A 19,171-nucleotide genomic window follows, 5' to 3' on the forward strand; every position below is an offset into this window, starting at 1 on the left:
TGTTATTTGAGTGACAGAAGTTGAGCTGCAGTATTAATGTGATGAAGAGACTCATCTCACTGTTACTGATTCATCCTCAGCTCAAAGCATTATGGGTACAATCTCTCATCAGTCTGTTCTCATTCAGCAACACAGTGACACTGATGATCCATAATCATAAACCCCAAACCCAGGATAGAGCATCTGAGTGAATGTGGTGTGTTCTGTGTGGATGAGGCTCATTGTGTCAGAGACGCTGTAGAAGGACAGACTTCCTGCTCCGTGATCCACATACACTCCTACTCTATAGACATCATTCACTCCTGTTCTACTGAAGATGATGGGCTTCACACGGAGATCAGTCTTTATGTCATTGTGTCTGAATGAGTATCTGTGAGGAGAGCAGCTCAAACTCCAGGACTGATCATTAGATCCAAACTCACACTCAACACCCGATCCCTTCCTGCTGATGCTCTTATATGACACTGATATAAACACATATTCTCCTCTCCACTCAATCTCCCAGTAACAGCGTCCACACACACTCTCTCTACACAACACCTGAGGATACCAATCAAATCTGTCTGGATGATCAGGATACGGCTGTTTCTCTCTCACATTTGTCACCTTTCTGTTGTCCTCAGACAGACTGAGTTCAGTGTTTGCTGTGTTTGGATCCAGTGTGAGAAAACAGGCATCTGAACACAAGAACAGAGACATTTACAACAACAATCACTACAGCTGTGTGTTATATATATATATATATATATATATATATATATATGTGTGTGTGTGTGTGTGTGTGTGTGTGTGTGTTATATAAATATAGATATGTGTGTGTGTGTGTGTGTGTGTGTGTGTGTGTGTGTGTGTGTGTGTGTGTTTATATTTGTACTCTACAGTGTATCTGTGAGAGTTGAGCATATTATACACAAGTGTAAGTTTCGAGGCCGCTGATTGGCTCGATCGGTAATCTGGGAGAATGGCCAAAACAAGATGGCGTCGGTGGGCGGGGCTTCAATCCGCTTCAGTGCACAGTGTCTTATAACAAGTTAATGCAGTTTGCAATATTCTTTCAACATTAACAATAATTGATCAACTGTAAATTAAACATATGAATGTATAGCAAACATATAAGTAAACCGATACCGTTAATATAATAAACTATGACTAAAGATGACATTTCTTGAAACCTGTTACGAGTCAGACTGAGAAATAACTGGGAATTAAGATTGTAAACCGAACCACACATTTAACTACTAGACTTTATGATAATTATATATTAATATTAGTATTTATTTTTATATTATTTTTACAATTCGGCTTCTATTATAATGGTGGTGGTTTAATCAGAGGTCAGTTTCCTGTTTGGACCGGATGCAGCTGAAGTGAAGACATCTGTTCTGTGGAGCTGTTAGTTTGAAGCATAGACTGTAATGTGAAAGGTAAGTTATACTGTTGTTTAATCGAGTTTTTCAAAAGTTTATGGCTCACTTTGGCTTGTTTGTGCATGTTTTGTAAGCGCATCAGAGCTGGTTTTTACAGTCTTAAAGCAGCTAGCGCGTGATGCTAATGGTGCTAGCCAATTACTGATTGAATACAGTAAGACCAGAATCGGCCATTTTTGTCAGCTTTAACTTGCTTTCATTTGCATAGCTGTAATAACAATCTGCTGGGCTCAAAGAGATATATATAATAAACAAAGAGATCAGGATGCGCACGTTTTACTCCTGAATTGTAACTTGCACTATCAGCCAAAAGTTTTTAGTTTAAGTCTCTTCTGCATTTATTTGATCCAAAATACAGCCAGAACAGCAGGAATATCTGCTTATAATATCTGTATTATTTAAAGTCACTATTTGTTTGAATATTTAACAATGTAATTGGTTCCTGTGATCAAAGCTGAATTTTCAGCATCATTTCTCCAATCTTTAGTGTCTGATGATCCTTTAGTAATTATTATAATATGCTGATTTGGTGCCTTAAAAGATCTCTCCTCTTTCTCTCTCTCTCTAGAAATATATATATAAACTTTATAAGTGTCTTTATCATCAGCTTTGATCAATTTAAAGCTCCCTTGTTAAATAAAAGTATTAATTTATGTAAAATGCATCTCCCTGAAATGCTGATCAAATAAGTTTAATTAAATGCTGATCTTTGTATGTTTCTTTTTGGCAAAGAGTCCTGGAAAAACATTTAAATATTGATAATAATAATGAGAAATGTTGAATGATGTCTGAAGGATCATGTGACACTAAGAAGACTGGAGTAATTAAGATGAAAATTCAGCTTTGATCTCAGCAAATCAATCAATTCAATCCATTACAAATAGTTATTTTAAAGAGTAAACACAGATTTTGCTGTACTTTGGTTCAAATAAATGCAGTGAGTAAATAATTCTTAAAAATAAAAGCATGTTTTGACTGGTGGAGTATATTTGGTCCCAGTAGAAGTGTCTTAATGTGAAATCAAAATGACTGAATGATCTCAAATGAAATGCAGTGGTCAGTATTATTGAGGGTATTTTTCTATAAAAGCAGACACATCAAATAATGACGGAGGTGAAAAGACGAAGAAGAAAACTCAAACCAGTTGAGGAGGCCATACAGTTTGCAATTGTGAAGAAGGACAAACATGGGCTTGAGGGCAGATTCATCCGTGAGTATAAAGCTGAGTTAAATGTTCTGATTGATTATAGTTATAGCGTTAGTTCACTTCAAATGGGTGTCCTCCAGTAATATGACCACTACACTAAATGCAGTTCACCAAGACAGATTCCCATTCTCTACTGACTTCCATGGTATTTATTTCCATGCTGTGGATGTCAGTGGGGACCAGCGTTTGATGGGGAGTAGATCACAACTATTTTTACCTTCAAAGAACAGATTTGAGAATTGCAAAAGTAAAGAAAGATTGGCACAGTTGTTTGAGATTGAATTGTGCTGAAATCCACAGATAAGTGAGTCATGATCAGCTCCAGAACAGCGAACACAAGCACTGTGTCACCATAGTCTCTCTCATGCACAGAAATGCTGGAACTAGTTATTCCTGAGATACTGAGTTACCATTGTCCCGGTAATAACTAGTGTCCTCATCAACCAAACTAACAACACACTGAGATTGTTCAGTCAAGTCCAACATCATTTACAACTTCTCCTCCGCCAAAACACGGACGTGATTGCAGACTCCATTCAGAAAAATGGGATTTCCTACAGCGCTGAACCACACAATTCTTCCATTTTGGGATGAATAAATCAAAAGTTGGTCTGTCACTTAATTCAAACATGGACTAGTGTCTGTGAATATTAAAATGCAAAAGAGCGTTTCAATATGAACCCTGCATGTTTGGTTTGTCTCTGTATGTATGAATGGTGGAGACACAGTTTTGTTTACTACACTGAAGCCTTTGTATCTCACATCAACAGATACACTTTAAAAACACGATTTCTGAAAAAAGAAAAAGATTGTAGAGCCCTATTTTTTTTATTTATTTAAAAACTAAACGTTGTGCTTTTGTTTGTATATCATCATGTTAAAATACAAGCAAGATTATGAAGTCATTTTTAAATAAGTATTGTTTTACATTAACAACTGATTGTCTATTTATTCATTAAATATATTTCTGACTTTCTGTTGGATTAAAACAGTTTTTCTAGCTCTTAGAGAAAGTGTAAGTAAAGCATGTTTGTTATTTTCAGATCAGTCTTAAGAGGCAGCTGTCATCAGACAATGATTGTGGTGTGGACACTGTGGGACTAGATGAGGGAAATACAGGTGTGCAATAACACAGGAAACACCTTGATCATATTATTGACACTCACTGCTTCAAAATGAGTCTGTGTATGTTTGGATCATTTGTTTTACAGTTTGAAATGAAGTGAACAGAAATAAGAAAACAACCTCTTTATTCATTTGTTCAGATAAACACAAATTTGATTTTTTCTTTTTTTGGTTCGTGGGTAGAAAATTAATAAAAAACTTGTTTCAAATTTGTTTCAACAAAAACAATAGTCCTTGTATTTTTTGTTTTAATTGCAATCTTAAGAACAACAAAAATACATTAAGAAAATCACGTTCATAACAAGCACAAATAGTTACAAATTATTTAAACAATAGATTTACGGCTTTAAAATGTCCAGCTTTTGTCTCTTTATTTCTTTTAATGTACTCATATTATTATTAAGGTTATTTTCTAAATGAATAAGACGACATGATCTGCGTTGTAACACAAATAGCCTGAATGAAAGACCGTTGGATTTTCCCTTACTTTCAAACAAATAGTCTTCTTAGTTTTTGGATCATTATTAATTTAATAAAAACACAACAACGATAAAATAGCACAGTGATCACTCGCTTATAAACACACTTATTAACAAAATGATTAAGCCGGATGATATATAGGCCTATATCCTATAACCTTATAAATGAAGGTGTTTGGATTTTCCCATTAACACTAATGCACAGTTTATCCCAGCTAACAAAGTTATGTTCTGAGAACGTTGTGGGAACGTGATTTAAAAATGTTCTAGAAACGTGGAAATGTCCAGTTTTTTTAATGTTAGCACAACGTTATCTTAAGGTTAGCATAACGTTCCTGCAACGTTCTTTCCACCTCAATTTCACTATTAATACAACGTTCAAAGAACGTTTATTTGTAACGTTATAAAAATGTTGAGTTGTCCAGTTTTTTTAATGTTAGCACAACGTTATCTTAAGGTTAGCATAACGTTCCTGCAACGTTCTTTCCACCTCAATTTCACTATTAATACAACGTTCAAAGAACGTTTATTTGTAACATTCTAAAAATGTTGAATTGTCCAGTTTTTTTAATGTTAACACAACGTTGTCTTAAGGTTAGCATAACGTTCCTGCAACGTTCTTTCCACCTCAATTTCACTATTAATACAACGTTCAAAGAACGTTTATTTGTAACGTTCTAAAAATGTTGAATTGTCCAGTTTTTTTTAATGTTAGCACAACGTTATCTTAAGGTTAGCATAACGTTCCTGCAACGTTCTTTCCACCTCAATTTCACTATTAATACAACGTTCAAAGAACGTTTATTTGTAACGTTATAAAAATGTTAAATTGTCCAGTTTTTTTAATGTTAGCACAACGTTATCTTAAGGTTAGCATAACGTTCCTGCAACGTTCTTTCCACCTCAATTTCACTATTAATACAACGTTCAAAGAACGTTTATTTGTAACGTTATAAAAATGTTGAGTTGTCCAGTTTTTTTAATGTTAGCACAACGTTATCTTAAGGTTAGCATAACGTTCCTGCAACGTTCTTTCCACCTCAATTTCACTATTAATGCAACGTTCAAAGAACGTTTATTTGTAACGTTCTAAAAATGTTGAATTGTCCAGTTTTTTTAATGTTAGCACAACGTTATCTTAAGGTTAGCATAACGTTCCTGCAACGTTCTTTCCACCTCAATTTCACTATTAATACAACGTTCAAAGAACGTTAAAATGTCCAGTTTGTTTAACGTTGCTGGAACGTTACCTTAAGGTTAGCATAACGTTCCTGCAACGTTCTTTCCACCTCAATTTCACTATTAATACAACGTTCAAAGAACGTTTATTTGTAACGTTCTAAAAATGTTGAATTGTCCAGTTTTTTTAATGTTAGCACAACGTTATCTTAAGGTTAGCATAACGTTCCTGCAACGTTCTTTCCACCTCAATTTCACTATTAATACAACGTTCAAAGAACGTTAAAATGTCCAGTTTGTTTAACGTTGCTGGAACGTTACCTTAAGGTTAGCATAACGTTCCTGCAACGTTCTTTCCACCTCAATTTCACTATTAATACAACGTTCAAAGAACGTTTATTTGTAACGTTCTAAAAATGTTGAATTGTCCAGTTTTTTTAATGTTAGCACAATGTTATCTTAAGGTTAGCATAACGTTCCTGCAACGTTCTTTCCACCTCAATTTCACTATTAATACAACGTTCAAAGAACGTTTATTTGTAACGTTATAAAAATGTTAAATTGTCCAGTTTTTTTAATGTTAGCACAACGTTGTCTTAAGGTTGGAATAACGTTCCTGCAACGTTCTTTCCACCTCAATTTCACTATTAATACAACTTTCAAAGAACATTTATTTGTAACGTTCTAAAAACGTTAAGTTGTCTAGTTCTTTTAATGTTAGAACAACGTTATCTTAAGGTTAGCAGAAGATTCCTACAACGTTCTTTCCACCTCAATTTCACTATTAATACGTTTATTTAGAACATTCCAAAAACATTAAAATGCCCACATTCTTTAATATTAATTTATGGATAGAATAATGTCCCTGAACCATTCTTTGAACTTTTTTATTAACACTACATCCATTCCAATAACTTAACAGTGTGAACAACAAAAATGAACAGTATAAACAGCACGCTTAAAAGAAAAATGATATTATAAAAACTTGAAACGAAAACAACGACAACAAATATTGAACACTGAAGCTTGTACTAATAAGTGGTGTATCACTTATGGTTGTGGTGGTGCTGCCACACTAACTCCAGGTCCAGTCTCTTCATGCTCAGCCTGTAAAATAAACAGATTGACTTATGTTACTAATGGTGATATATTATTTCATAAGCATTCAATAATAATAGTGCAGCCACTCTCTAAAAGTTAGCCCTTAACTATATTTATAAAAACTATTCTTTCTTTTGCCTTTGTGTTGCATTAAATCTTTATTAAAATAAATCTTCTTTTCTACCTCCACAAGTGCATTTATTATGTTGCCTTGTTAATCTAAAAGTACACTTTTCATTGTTTTAAGCACAAAAGCTACGTGCTGACTGTGAAACACAGTAGACTTTGTTTATATGCAATTCTCTGTGTCAATCCATGTTCATGTTTCCTGCGAACAAAGCGTTGTCACTTTAATTCAGCGTATGGAGCACAACAAGTATATAGACTGTGTGGAAAAATTGCTGCACTGCTGCAGACGCACAGCAATTGGAACACACTGCTGGACCACAACCGCGTGCAGTGTGAACGCTCTAAAGCACTGCATACAGAGTATGTGTGAAACATGTGCCACATCACCATGGAAACAGTAAAGCCATACATTCCAAAATAATAATGACTTAAAAAAAAATTAGGGCTGCACGATTAATCGTTTTTAAACCGAAATCGCGATTTGAAAGGGTGCGATTTTCAAATCGCAAGAGCTGCGATTATTTCGATTAATTATCAACTGTGGTAACAAGCATATAAATCGTTTTTGACAGGTCGCTTCATGTGCATATTACATCTTCATGCTTATATTACGTTTGATGCAGAGTTTAACCAATAGGGGGCATTTTAACACTGCATGTAGAGAGGTGCACAGGACGTAATTTTTCAATCCTGCATCCGCAGAAATATGTTTATCTCTTTCAGTTCCCGCCTCGACATTCATGTTTTGTCCCGCTCCTGCCCGCATAAAAGTAACCTTTATAGTTGTTGTTTTTTCAGTACATCAATTGAATTTACATGAAACAGATCTCGTAAGTTTCACAAAACCCCAGCATAAACGTCCCCGATAAAAATATTTGTTATAGCCTATAGGCTAAGCATCAACATTCACAAACCACTGTTATTCTTAACAGAAAATGCAAGCAGACACAGCTCCTTTAAAGCTGATATCTCAGTTTATACGCGAACTTATCAAGCTCTACAATGAATAATATGCACAATGAATCTTTCACAATGTCTACACTTCGTGTGTTTTAATTCGTGAGCACGCAATATTCAGCACTGTGCAAGAACATTTGAGCAGTGAGTGGATTCTAACTTAAACACCTCTGATGACTCCCTATCCCTGTGCTTACTAATCATAGCTGTAAGTTGTATACTAGTTGTTCTTGCTGCTTTTGTGCAATAGATGAATAACAATGTTTTGTTTTTTAAAATATTTTGTTTAGATATTTCTATTTTGCGGGAGTCCCGCGAATCATTTTATTTTCCCGCGTCCCGCACAGCCGCACTCTCCCATCAAGTTATGTTCTGCGCCGCATTCGTTTGCGTCGGGTCCCGCTGTACTCTCGTATCTACTGCATGTACTGAGCAAATAACGGTAACGCCATTTGGAAAAGATGAGCGGGAGCAGCGGCTAAACTTCCCAACAAAGTGTCTCTTAATGTAGGTTATCATCAGTGTTTTACTAATGTAAAATAGTTTACAGAGTGTTTGGATTCCTAAAAGATTTTAATTATATTTTGTTATAAAATAATGTTATTTATGTATGTATGTATGTATGTATGTAATCTTTTAGGATTTTATATAATAAAATATATAATATTTTTATTAATTAATTTTGTATAATAGTATATATTTTATTTTAAAAGATTTAAATAATATTTTATTATATCATTTTAATTGTTAATTCAATTTTATTTAAGATACTGTAGTTATTTTCTTAATTTGTCATGACAACTTTATTTAAAAAATGACAACAATGTTTAAGAGGTTTTAAATAAACAGTAGAACAGTGTAGCATACTTTGTGATTATGCTTGGTCTTTCTTTGGTGTTGTTAAAACCACCATATCAAACTTGTAGCTCTTTTATGAAATAGTAGTAAATCGCATTTTAAATCGCAAATCGCAATTTTGATCAGAAAAATCGCAATTAGATTTTTTCTCTAAATCGTGCAGCCCTAAAAAAAATCACCCTGGGGACTCGAGGCTAGAATATTTTAAACTCACTTGTGAAAAGGTGTTTATGGCATATGTTTTCGATTATTTTTCTTATGCATTCATTTGTTAAAGTATGTAAGCAGAAAGTACACCAAGTACTTTTAATGATAATGTACAAAATGTATATATTTAGGTAACAATACAAAAACACATTTAGTACCCCCATCCCAAAATGTTTTTATCCCACAGTATACAAAAAAACAAAAACTAAATTTTTAGGGTTAAGAAAACAAGCTATAATTCTTGAATGTTACTCACCCTTGAATCCCGGTGAGGAGCATACTTTAATGTTTCGGCAATGCAGTCTTCCAACACCTTTACTTGCACCTTCGGGTGAATCCTTTGACAAGCCTCTAAACAGAAGTTTACAACATCTTAGCAAAGTACTTCAGTAAAAAATGTTTGGAAAACCAGTATGCGGTCCTCAAAGAAAAAAAATATTTATGTCATGACATTTTTAAAGAACCTTAGTCCCTATTACTTACTTTAACATTTGCTAAATACAGGTGTAAAGAATGTCTCAAATTATGATCAGACCACTTAAAATCAGCCACAAATGCATGATGTCACTGACTACATTGCACTGTAGGGCTGTTTGCAAAATATCAATACGTATCGTCACATAATCCTTGGTGATTTGAATACTGCTTCTGCTAAATACCTCCGTGTTGTGTATTAAAATTATTTAATGCACAGCTTGCCCAGCATTATGCTGCTTATTTCATGGTCATTTGCTAACATTGACAATTAAAGCTGTTAATTATGTTTTCAGTGCAATATTTCATTTTGCAACTTTAAATCAGACACAGACAGAGATAAAGTAGTGTGTAAGAATTTTTTTTAAATAAATGAAATATAGTAATAAAAAAATTTAATAATAAAATAACATATTTGTACGTGTTTGTAACAGATTTTGATTGTTTAGCATTTCTCACACATTTTACAAATTTTTTTCATGAATTTTGCTATCCAAATTTCTAATTTTGTGGTGGTAATTTCCAAAAATGTGTACAAACTTTTTTTTATAATTATAATAACATATATCTGAATGCATAATGTTAGATTCACAATTGTCTTACGTGACATAAAGAATAAACAAAATGTATGATGTTTGTTCATTTTGCTAAGAAACGAAAGAAAACAGGACAAATATGTAGATGAAAAGTATTATTTCTGCTTCTGCTGCTACTGTAGTTTAGTAAATGCAGCGTTAGAAAATTCTGTCCGTTTTTTTTTTACTTTTACTTTCTGTAAGTGAATTAATTAAAGTTAAGACATTTGCGTAACTACTAACTATTCCGCAAAGTTTGATATCTATTGGCTCATCTTTATGGTTTAAAACAGTATGTATTCTAAATGCAGGAAGACGTGAAAGAGGAATCAATTTAGTATGTTGCACTGTCTGAAAGAGCAGTGGATGAAAAGACCCAAACCACAAATTCAAAGGATTTTTGTGAAGTGTTTTAGTCGCGGATCTAAGAGTTAACAGACACCAGTCTATCCGTGTAGCATGTCGACATGTTAAATACTAGGTACACCAAGGTATAGGCTGCCCTGCTATATATTTTCATGTCCAACAAGAAGAATAAGACCGGAACTGTTCTTCAAAGCGCATAGAAGGATTAAATGTGTTTTAGTTTTGTCATCTTAATTAAGTAGTTATTTAATTTATACATATTTAGTGTAATAAAACATTTGCTTGTATTTTTTTATGTATCATCACAGATACTCGTACCCTGGAAATCCAGAGGTCTCACGAGAGCACAATTTGAATTGTCTCTGCAAGACACGTTTTTGCTGTTTTGCCGACTGGATACGGCAAGAGTTTAATCTATCAGTTAGCTCCGCTGGTAGCTAAGCGTATGGGGCTTAGTGAATTTGTGATTGGTCGTGGCGTTATCCAATTGCGTGCAGTTGCGAGAGTTTCAAATGCATGCTTGGTGCCACCCCTCGAGTTAGGTCCTTTTCATTGCTCGATGCCAGACCCTTAATCTTAATAGATTAGGGTCTGGATTTTTTCCAGGCTAAGATAATCGGGCATTCTATTTATATTTTTTTTTTACTAATTTATTATTCTAATTTTATCAGTTGTCGGTCAGGAAAATTAACCGAAATGAGTATCCCTACAATGAAAACTGTTTGCGCAATGATCTGAAAAAACTAGAAAATGGGTAAAAGAGTGGATCGGTAAACGTGGGCAGCACGGATTGTGTGTGCTTCAGAGAGAGTTGGAGGTGAGTAAAACATGTTTATCCACATTTTTCCTGAGTAAAGTTAACTAATGAGTGTTAAACGTTAACCCTATGTTATCGACTCCGCTGTTCCGGTGGTTAGAATTTAAGTGAATATTAGTTTGACTATTGTGGCTGTGATGTGATGCAGAGTCGGCCGACCCGACCAGATATTTAGCATGCTAGATATTTGTTTTTCATCTGCGACGCGTCAGCGAGCCTCTTTGATGCGTCGTTGAGTAGTTCACACATAAAGACTGACGACGCCGATTACCCCCTGATTTCCCCCCGATTACAGCCCAACCTGTCGGCGAGCTCAATCGGGCTAAAATCGGGCTTAAAATGCTGTAGTGTGAACTAGCCTTTAAGAGAACAGCGTGTAAGTAACAAACCGAGTTCTGTTTTGTTTCTTCTTTTTGTGGGTTTAAATTGGCAAATTAATCTGTGAATCACATGCCAAAGGTGGCAAAGGTTTTGTCGTTACCAATAGTTCAATGAAACTAACGAACATAGTTAATGATGCTTTTGGGAAACGCACCCCAGTCCATATGCATCACAAATCAACTGCAATCCGTTTAATAATAAATACATCTATAGTATAATTTGGTATATTTCAGTTAATAACTATTATTTAGTTTAAGGTCTGATTAACAACGTTTAATTACTGATTAATTACTTAACCCTCTAGTTGTTGAGTAATATAATGCAGTGACTCAGTAGCAAAGCTATTTTTTTTTATAAATTTTGCAGTGGAGCACTAATGACATGTTGTAGTGATCGTGATTGTTTGTGTGTGTGCACAGCATGATCCCTACTCTGTATTGATGTGTGTTCGGAGATCTGATCACTGAAAGTCTTAAAAATCTTAAAATCTTAAAATGCAGTGAGAGTGTTACAAAACTTAATACGTACGAATGATTACACTGCAAATTTCAAGGTCTTGAAATTTCTTTTTCCCCTTCCTTCCCTTCATGCTGTACTGCGACCAAAGGCTATTCACTCCAACTGTCCGCAATACCCTGCGGACTGCCTCTCCAGGAGTTCTGCCTCCAAGGAGGCTCAAGTAATTGACCTGTAAAAAACAAAAAAAAAAAAAAAAAAAAAAGGAATTTAAGGAATTTTGGGAAAGATAGCTATTTCCATTCCAATTCCATGTATCACTGTGGACACCTGCATTGTAAAAAGTAAGCTTGAGACTAGTAAGAAAACTATCATGTTTTCCTGTTTTACTAGTCAGGAAAAAAAACTAAATGCCAAAACATAAAAATAAATCTTTATGATGTTTGTAAATGTATATTTTAATTCCACTCATTTAATGGTATTCAGAACAGAAGACTGAAAAATGAAAAATGAAAATAAACATTGTGGCATTTGTTTATAATCAACATTTATTATAAAAGGCAAATGTAAATGTACTTATTTAAAGCAAAACTGAAACGGGAAACATTAGCCTTACTCGGTCTGCTTCATTTATTTTTAACAAACCATATTATAAATACACATTCATCGTCAGGTAGGAGATATACTAAGCCACAAGTGCATGTGAAGAAGGGTACATTTCTTCTTCTTTTTTTTACAGTGAACCGTGAGTAACAAAACCCGTTACTCTCTTAGTTTCCTATGCAAACTGATATGTTGAGTGCATATTTTTGTGCATATTTTTGTGCAATAGTTAAATTTACTTACAGTTTTTGTCCTGTATTCACCGTCTTTGATTTTAATGCACAAATCCTCCAGTTCCTGAGTGCTTTTGCAAGGATTAACCAGAAACTCAGAAATGTCGCATGGCTGGGCAACACTTCTTAAAAGTGATTCTATCGTTGACAGCTTTTGGTTCATTTGGTCAAGTCGAACAATCATGGCTCGTTCAAGTTTCTTCAACTCAGTGTTGCCTGAAATGTGCAGTTGACATGTTAACATGCAAAAGAGAAGCAGGTGAAAATAACTGTACCTGTCAGAAATGTATCTACATTTATTGATGTACTTTATATAATTTCATATTATTTAATAATTTCTTCCAAATGTTGGAAAGTTATGGAGATAGTTTCAGGTAGTTATATTATCAATGTTGCCACAAAGATACAGAAAGAGAGAAACACAACAGGACATTTGTTATACACTATATAAAACTGTACAGCATGACTGCTCATTTATAAATTGTGAAATTAAATATAAAATAATATATAACAGTATATATATTTAACAGTATATTATTGTATAATGAGAATATCAGCATAATTTCTGAAGGCTTATGTGACACTGAGGCCGTAATAATGGTGAAAATTCAGCTTTGATCCCATGAATAAATAACATTTGGAATTATTAAACTGAAAGAGTTTTTAAGTACTTAAATTTTAAGTTGTAATATTATTCCACAATATGACTTTTACTGTATTTTTGATCAAGTAAATGTAACCGTGGTGAGCAGAAAGACTTCTTTCTAAAACATTAACAAATCTCATTGGCCAAAACCTTTAAATGAAAGAAATTTCTATAATTTGTACTCACACAAATTGGTTTCCCTGGCTGATGTGGGAACATCTTCAGTCACATCAGCTGAAAATGAGAAATACAATCTCAAGTTTATGAAAATATTATACATTTTTGGCAAGCTCATAATATTTTACACATTACACACAAATAATATCTGTTAATTTTAATGTAAAAATAAATCATTTTTGCATTTGTATTCAGCATCAAAAATATAAATTAATTAGATATGCACCGATTGCAATTTTCTGACAAGTTCCTTTTTTTTTTTTGCCGATGCAGATTTTTGCTGATTCTGATTTTCTTTCTAAGAACTACAATTGACAGCATATATAAAGAAATATCTATTTTTCTGAATTTGAGACGAGTGTCACTGTGCTGTCGAATAGAGCTAAAATATGCAGCTGACATTGTACGTGCCACTGCCAACCTGCTCAAATTCTGAAAGACATGAGATTGACTGGCCAGTCACAGGTTTGGGCCAGTCATGTGGAAAATCGTCTGATCAGGTCCCTTACTGGTTTGGTGCATCTCTAACATGAACACACTATTGCACACAAAAATTTTATAATCATTTAAATCTTGTCCCACCTTCATGTTGACTTTCCCTGTCAGATATGGCAGTTTCTGGTTCTTGGGCATTTACAAAACCTGAAACACAAGATTTATTTTTATGTTTTTTTAAGACACAAAAAATATGTTTTCTGGCAATTATTTAGGAGTGCTTTTTTGTTATTAAAAAATGGTGGTGTGGTACTCACTTTGTTGAGTGGGGTCACAACTTGCAGTATTTACTGACAAGCAAAAAAAAAGTGATAAAAAAAAAACAGTCATGACAATGCTGTATTATCAAAGGATTTTTTTTCTCTGAATGAGTTTCCTGACAAGAAAGAACAAGTAAACTCACACTTTCTTTGTTCTCCAAAATATTCTGTTCTTGGGGTGACTGAAACAAAATGAAAAAACGTTACATAAATATTTAATTGAACACAGCTATGTAATGATATAAAAAAAGGTTTTAAACAATTAACTTACATTTAGGCGTGCTTACAATGCGTGTCTTTGGTGGTGGTGAGTCTTCATCATCACCTAGTTAAAACAGATTATAATGGTAATGTTACAACATCTCATACCAATAAATGCGAGTAAAACAGTAAAACAAAAAAGAGAAACTTAATCTTAACTCTGGGCAACTAAATAATGTCTATCATTAGCCACTGGCTAATAAACTGTTAAGATTTAAAACCCCTGTGTGTGTTAGATTATAAATTCAGCATAGATATATTTTCACCTGTTGAAAACACTGAATTAGCGCTTGAGAATTTTGCACTCCTTCAAGTAATCTGTACTATTTCAATTGAGCTAAAATCATAGTTTTTTTTATTTTTATTGACAAAATGCACTATTCCACATGCTGCCCAATGATGCCATTCGAACAGACAACTAAATGCAAAAAACGCTAGGATGCTATGCTCCATATGACCAGTAAGCCAATTCTCAAATAACTGCTAATAAATTAACAAAAAAAAACTTTTGTAAAGCTTGGGCTCCTATGTATATTAGATCACTTGCACCTGTTTGAAGTGCTGTCATTTGTTCAGCTCACTAAGTTTAATTAATTTTGCCCATAGAAAACTTGTTATTCAGTGGTATAATTTGATGCAGCTGGCGGAAGTTTCCCGTGTACGTGGGCAGATGCGACTAATCGATAATTTTCATTATTGACTAGTTGTTGCAGACCTATATATTAGTATATCAAATTTTCGGAAAAAGTATTTACCACTATCCAGCTGTCTCCTAAATCTAGCTGGAGGTCGTACTGTTCTCTGTGGAGGTTCCTCATCACTCTCCAGGTTTGATGTCACTGTAGCCTGGTTGGCCTTTAGCCTGGCTTCCTCATAGCTATCTGGAAAAGACATGGCGGCTTGTTTTAACCAGAAAGAGAACAGTATTAAAGGATAGTCTACTTCCAGAAGAAACATTTCCGGATAATTTACCCACCATTATGTCATCAAAGATTCATTTCTTTCAAGTTTTTTAAGGAAAACATACCAGAATTTTTTTTTTTCCATATAATGGACTTGAATGGTGCTCAAAGGATTGTAGTTCAAAAATACAGTTCCAATGCAGCTTCATAGGGCTCTACAAAATCCTAACCGAGGAATTAGGGTCTTATCTAGGGTGATATTTTCTGCAAAGAATAAAAAATAAATAAATACAATACTTTTTAATCTCAAATGCTCATGTTGTCTAGCTCTGTGTTGAGCATGCATACCCTGTGCACCATGTCCCATCTCATTTTCTCCTCGAACTTCAAAATCGTCCGACACCATGCAAAGAAAGGCCCTTAACAAAAAAGGGTAAATGTCAGATGATTTTAAAGTTGGAGAAGAAAATGAGAAGGGAATTTTTTCCGGTTTTGAACCGGAGTGCACAGAGTACGCATGTGCAACACAGACAACACAAGAATTTGAGGTTTAAAAGTATTAAAATTTTCAATTCTTCTTAGAAAATTAGACCCTTATTCCTCTGTTGGAAACGTGTAGAGCCTTTTGAAGCTGCATTTAAACTGCATTTTTAACTTTCACTCCATTGAACTCCATTGAAGTCCACATGGAAAAAAACCCAGTAACATATATATATTTTTGCGACTCAAGAAAGAAAGACATGAACATCTTAGATGGAGGTGAAAAAATTATCAGGAAATGCTATTTGGATGTGAACTTATCCTTTAACCATGTATGAGACAAATATAACACTTAAATACATCCTAAATACCTGCATAAACCAGAACGACTGCAGCATGCTTGGACCAGATTGTAGTATCGGGAGTTTCTCTTTTTTTGGCTTTGGCAGTAAAATTTTTTCTAGGCCAGTAGCAGCTTGTTCCCTGTTGATAGCAGATATTCATGTTAACCCTCCAAAATAGACAGTAGCTAATGATGGGTTTAGTAAGGTTGTTCACACAAACTTTTGACTTGCAATATTTTTCCTTCTTTTTTCCTATCTATATTTAAGTCTATTAAGTTCAGCAGTAGTGAGTGAGTAGTGGAATAATAATGATTAACTATTGACTAATAATGAGATGAAGGTTTAGGAATACACAAGAAGTGAAAGATATCTTCCCTTAGGTATATTCTAAGAGGATTCTGAAAGCATTTATTGAGCGATTATGTTTACTATAATTTACTTTTTTTGTTCTAAACATACAATCAATTCAAAGACAAAGTGTGGGAAGTGGAAACCATTTTTTTTTTTTTTCAATTTAAATTCATTATTAAATCTCATTTAGATGCGCTGTCTGTTGTCATATCGGACACAAATATGGCTATGAGCTAGAGCTGCATGATTCTGAATAAAATGAGAATCACGATTTTTTTTTGTTTAAAATAAAGATCACGATTCTCTCACGATTCTGGATAACTTTTTTTTTTTTTTTTAGGATTTACCTCTGAACATTAGGTTATCAAACAGCAGTAACATAGCAGTAAAATGAGACATAATAAACTTTGCTTTATATTTAAAGAAATTTTATGAAAAATAATGTAAAGGAAAAAAAAATCACCATTAAACATAAAAAACAAACATACAAAGGTATTATGTCAGAGTAAAGCGATTATAAAGATTCCTATGCTGATGATACACTAGGCAACTTTTTGAGCAATGTTGCAGGGCAACTTTGGCAAATGTCGCCGTCAACGGGCAGCGAGGTGTGATACAGGGCCCAGAACTGATCTAAATTATCCAGACAGAAATGTGTTACCCATTCTGAATGGTAAAGTATCCAAGTAACATTGCTCCAAAAAAGTTGCCCGATAAAATTGCTCAAAAAGTTGCCTAGTGTATCATCAGCATTAGCTAGAAACACTAGCCTATCAACATTTTATGGCTGTCACCAAGTTTACTTCACCATTTTACAAATAAATCCTAATCTAATCATGACAAACCATATATCGTTGGAAAGGTCTAAGGCTCCTAAATAGATATTTGACATTTTGTTGTGTTACAAATTATGTAGGAAAAATTATTTAAATTAAGAGTACACCTCAAAAATCTACTTCATAACAGGAGTTCGGACCTTTTTCACAGACATCCTAGTTGCTTTTTTCCCTATTACACTTTAGAAATAATAAGAAATTATTTATCAGATGAAAACTTTAAATTTCAAAATTCATCCTTTTTTTTTTTAAATTTTAAAGTCAGACATTGCATTAACATGGAAAGTGTACATCAAAATCATATTACAAAATGTTCTTGTCCATGAATTATAAAGATTTAAGTTTCAATCCTTCATTTTCACGTCTCTGTTCAAAAATGGGAGTAACAGTTGAGGGGTTAATGGATCGTCATGCTCATATATGGTTCCATTGCTCTGTTGGTCCATTAATCTGGCACGATCAAAGTACTACTTTTTCAATATTCAAAGTGCAAATGGGGACCGAATGTTTCAAGCATGATACAGAGCTATCTACACAGCTACACAAGTTATTATACCCTAGATACTAATAACAGCCTAGATATTGTATGTAGCCTAATTTGCGCGAATTGGGGAGTCGCTCTCTAAAAGCAGGGTATTAAAATTGCTTTTTAATGAGCATGCATGTTTTACTTTTGGTTTCGTTTTAACGATCTCGCAAAAATCTCGTCGGCGCTGAGTGTGCATTCTACAATACAAGAGATTACTTTAACAAAACCATCTGAAAGCAGGTGGACACCAACGGGATTTTGAAAAGTGTCCCCAGTGGAAATTACGCCCCTGTGTGAGTGGAACTCTGCCGCTGAGTTATCATCTGATGTGAATGTATGCCGCATTGTACAGTACATTGAGAAAGAGGCGCCATGAATTAAAGAGCTTTTAATTGTCCAATTTTAAAAAATCGTCATATCACACCATAATTGCAATGCAGTTTGTGCAGATCCGAAACAGAGTTTGGTTGAGAGAGAGAGAGAAAAAAAACATCCAGTTCCGAGCGCAGTGTCAGAGACAGGGAGCGATTGACGGCTAATATCTCATTAAATTATCTTGATTAAATGTAATAAAGTAAAGATGAGGTTTAAATGGTTATGTAATGTCACTGCATCAGCTCACAGCAGTCTGTGCAGTAAATGGCTAGCGAAAGTTTTGTAAAATATAAATAAAATATAATTGGCTGAATCGTATAAATGCTGGATTAAGATCGTGTGGGGAGTCGAATCAAGATTGCAATCTTTTAACGATTATTTGTGCAGGTCTACTATGAGCATAGCAGAAGTGATGTCTTTGGTACCCACGAATCCCTTTAAGACAGTAGTTCCCAACCACAATCAAGTAGGCCCCCCAACACTGCACATTTTACATGTCTCCTTTGTCTGACACACCCATTTCAGTTCTTGGAGATTATCCAGGATTAAAAAGACATGGAAAACATGCATGTTGGGGGCCTCCAGGAACGTGGTTGGGAACCACTGCTTTAAGCTACTCGGATATATTAGTAATTGAAAATACCTCCTTTGCTTTTTCAAGCCAGTTCGTAGGCACCACGTCCACTGTGTTGTCCTCTGGGAATTTAATCACTGCGTACCTCTGAAAGAAAAACATACTGAGGGTTTGGAGCCAAAGGGGCATAAGTGCAATTAAAGTGATCTGCACTTAAAACCCCTTTGGCTCCAAACCCTTGATAAGTGAGATACTGCACATCATAACAAACGCACAAGCATATACACAAGCATTTATTTCAGTGTCCCCAGTTCCTTATAGCATGATACCTAAATTCCACTCTCACCATTAACTGTAGCTGACATTC

The 19,171-nt window shown here is 34.3% G+C and overlaps 1 protein-coding gene across 1 annotated transcript in view; it reads right to left on the reverse strand.

Annotated features, from left to right (window-relative positions):
* The window catches only part of LOC141333053 (protein NLRC3-like), a 246,904-nt gene continuing 227,733 nt past the window's right edge, over positions 1-19,171 (reverse strand). Inside the window, exon 9 of the mRNA XM_073837997.1 lies at positions 1-677. Within this exon, the coding sequence (XP_073694098.1) occupies positions 124-677 (554 nt within the window). The 3' untranslated portion in view covers positions 1-123. The remainder of the gene's footprint in view (positions 678-19,171) is intronic.

The sequence above is a fragment of the Garra rufa genome, chromosome 4 (genome assembly GCF_049309525.1).
Source record: "Garra rufa chromosome 4, GarRuf1.0, whole genome shotgun sequence".
Taxonomy (NCBI): Eukaryota; Metazoa; Chordata; class Actinopteri; order Cypriniformes; family Cyprinidae; genus Garra; species Garra rufa.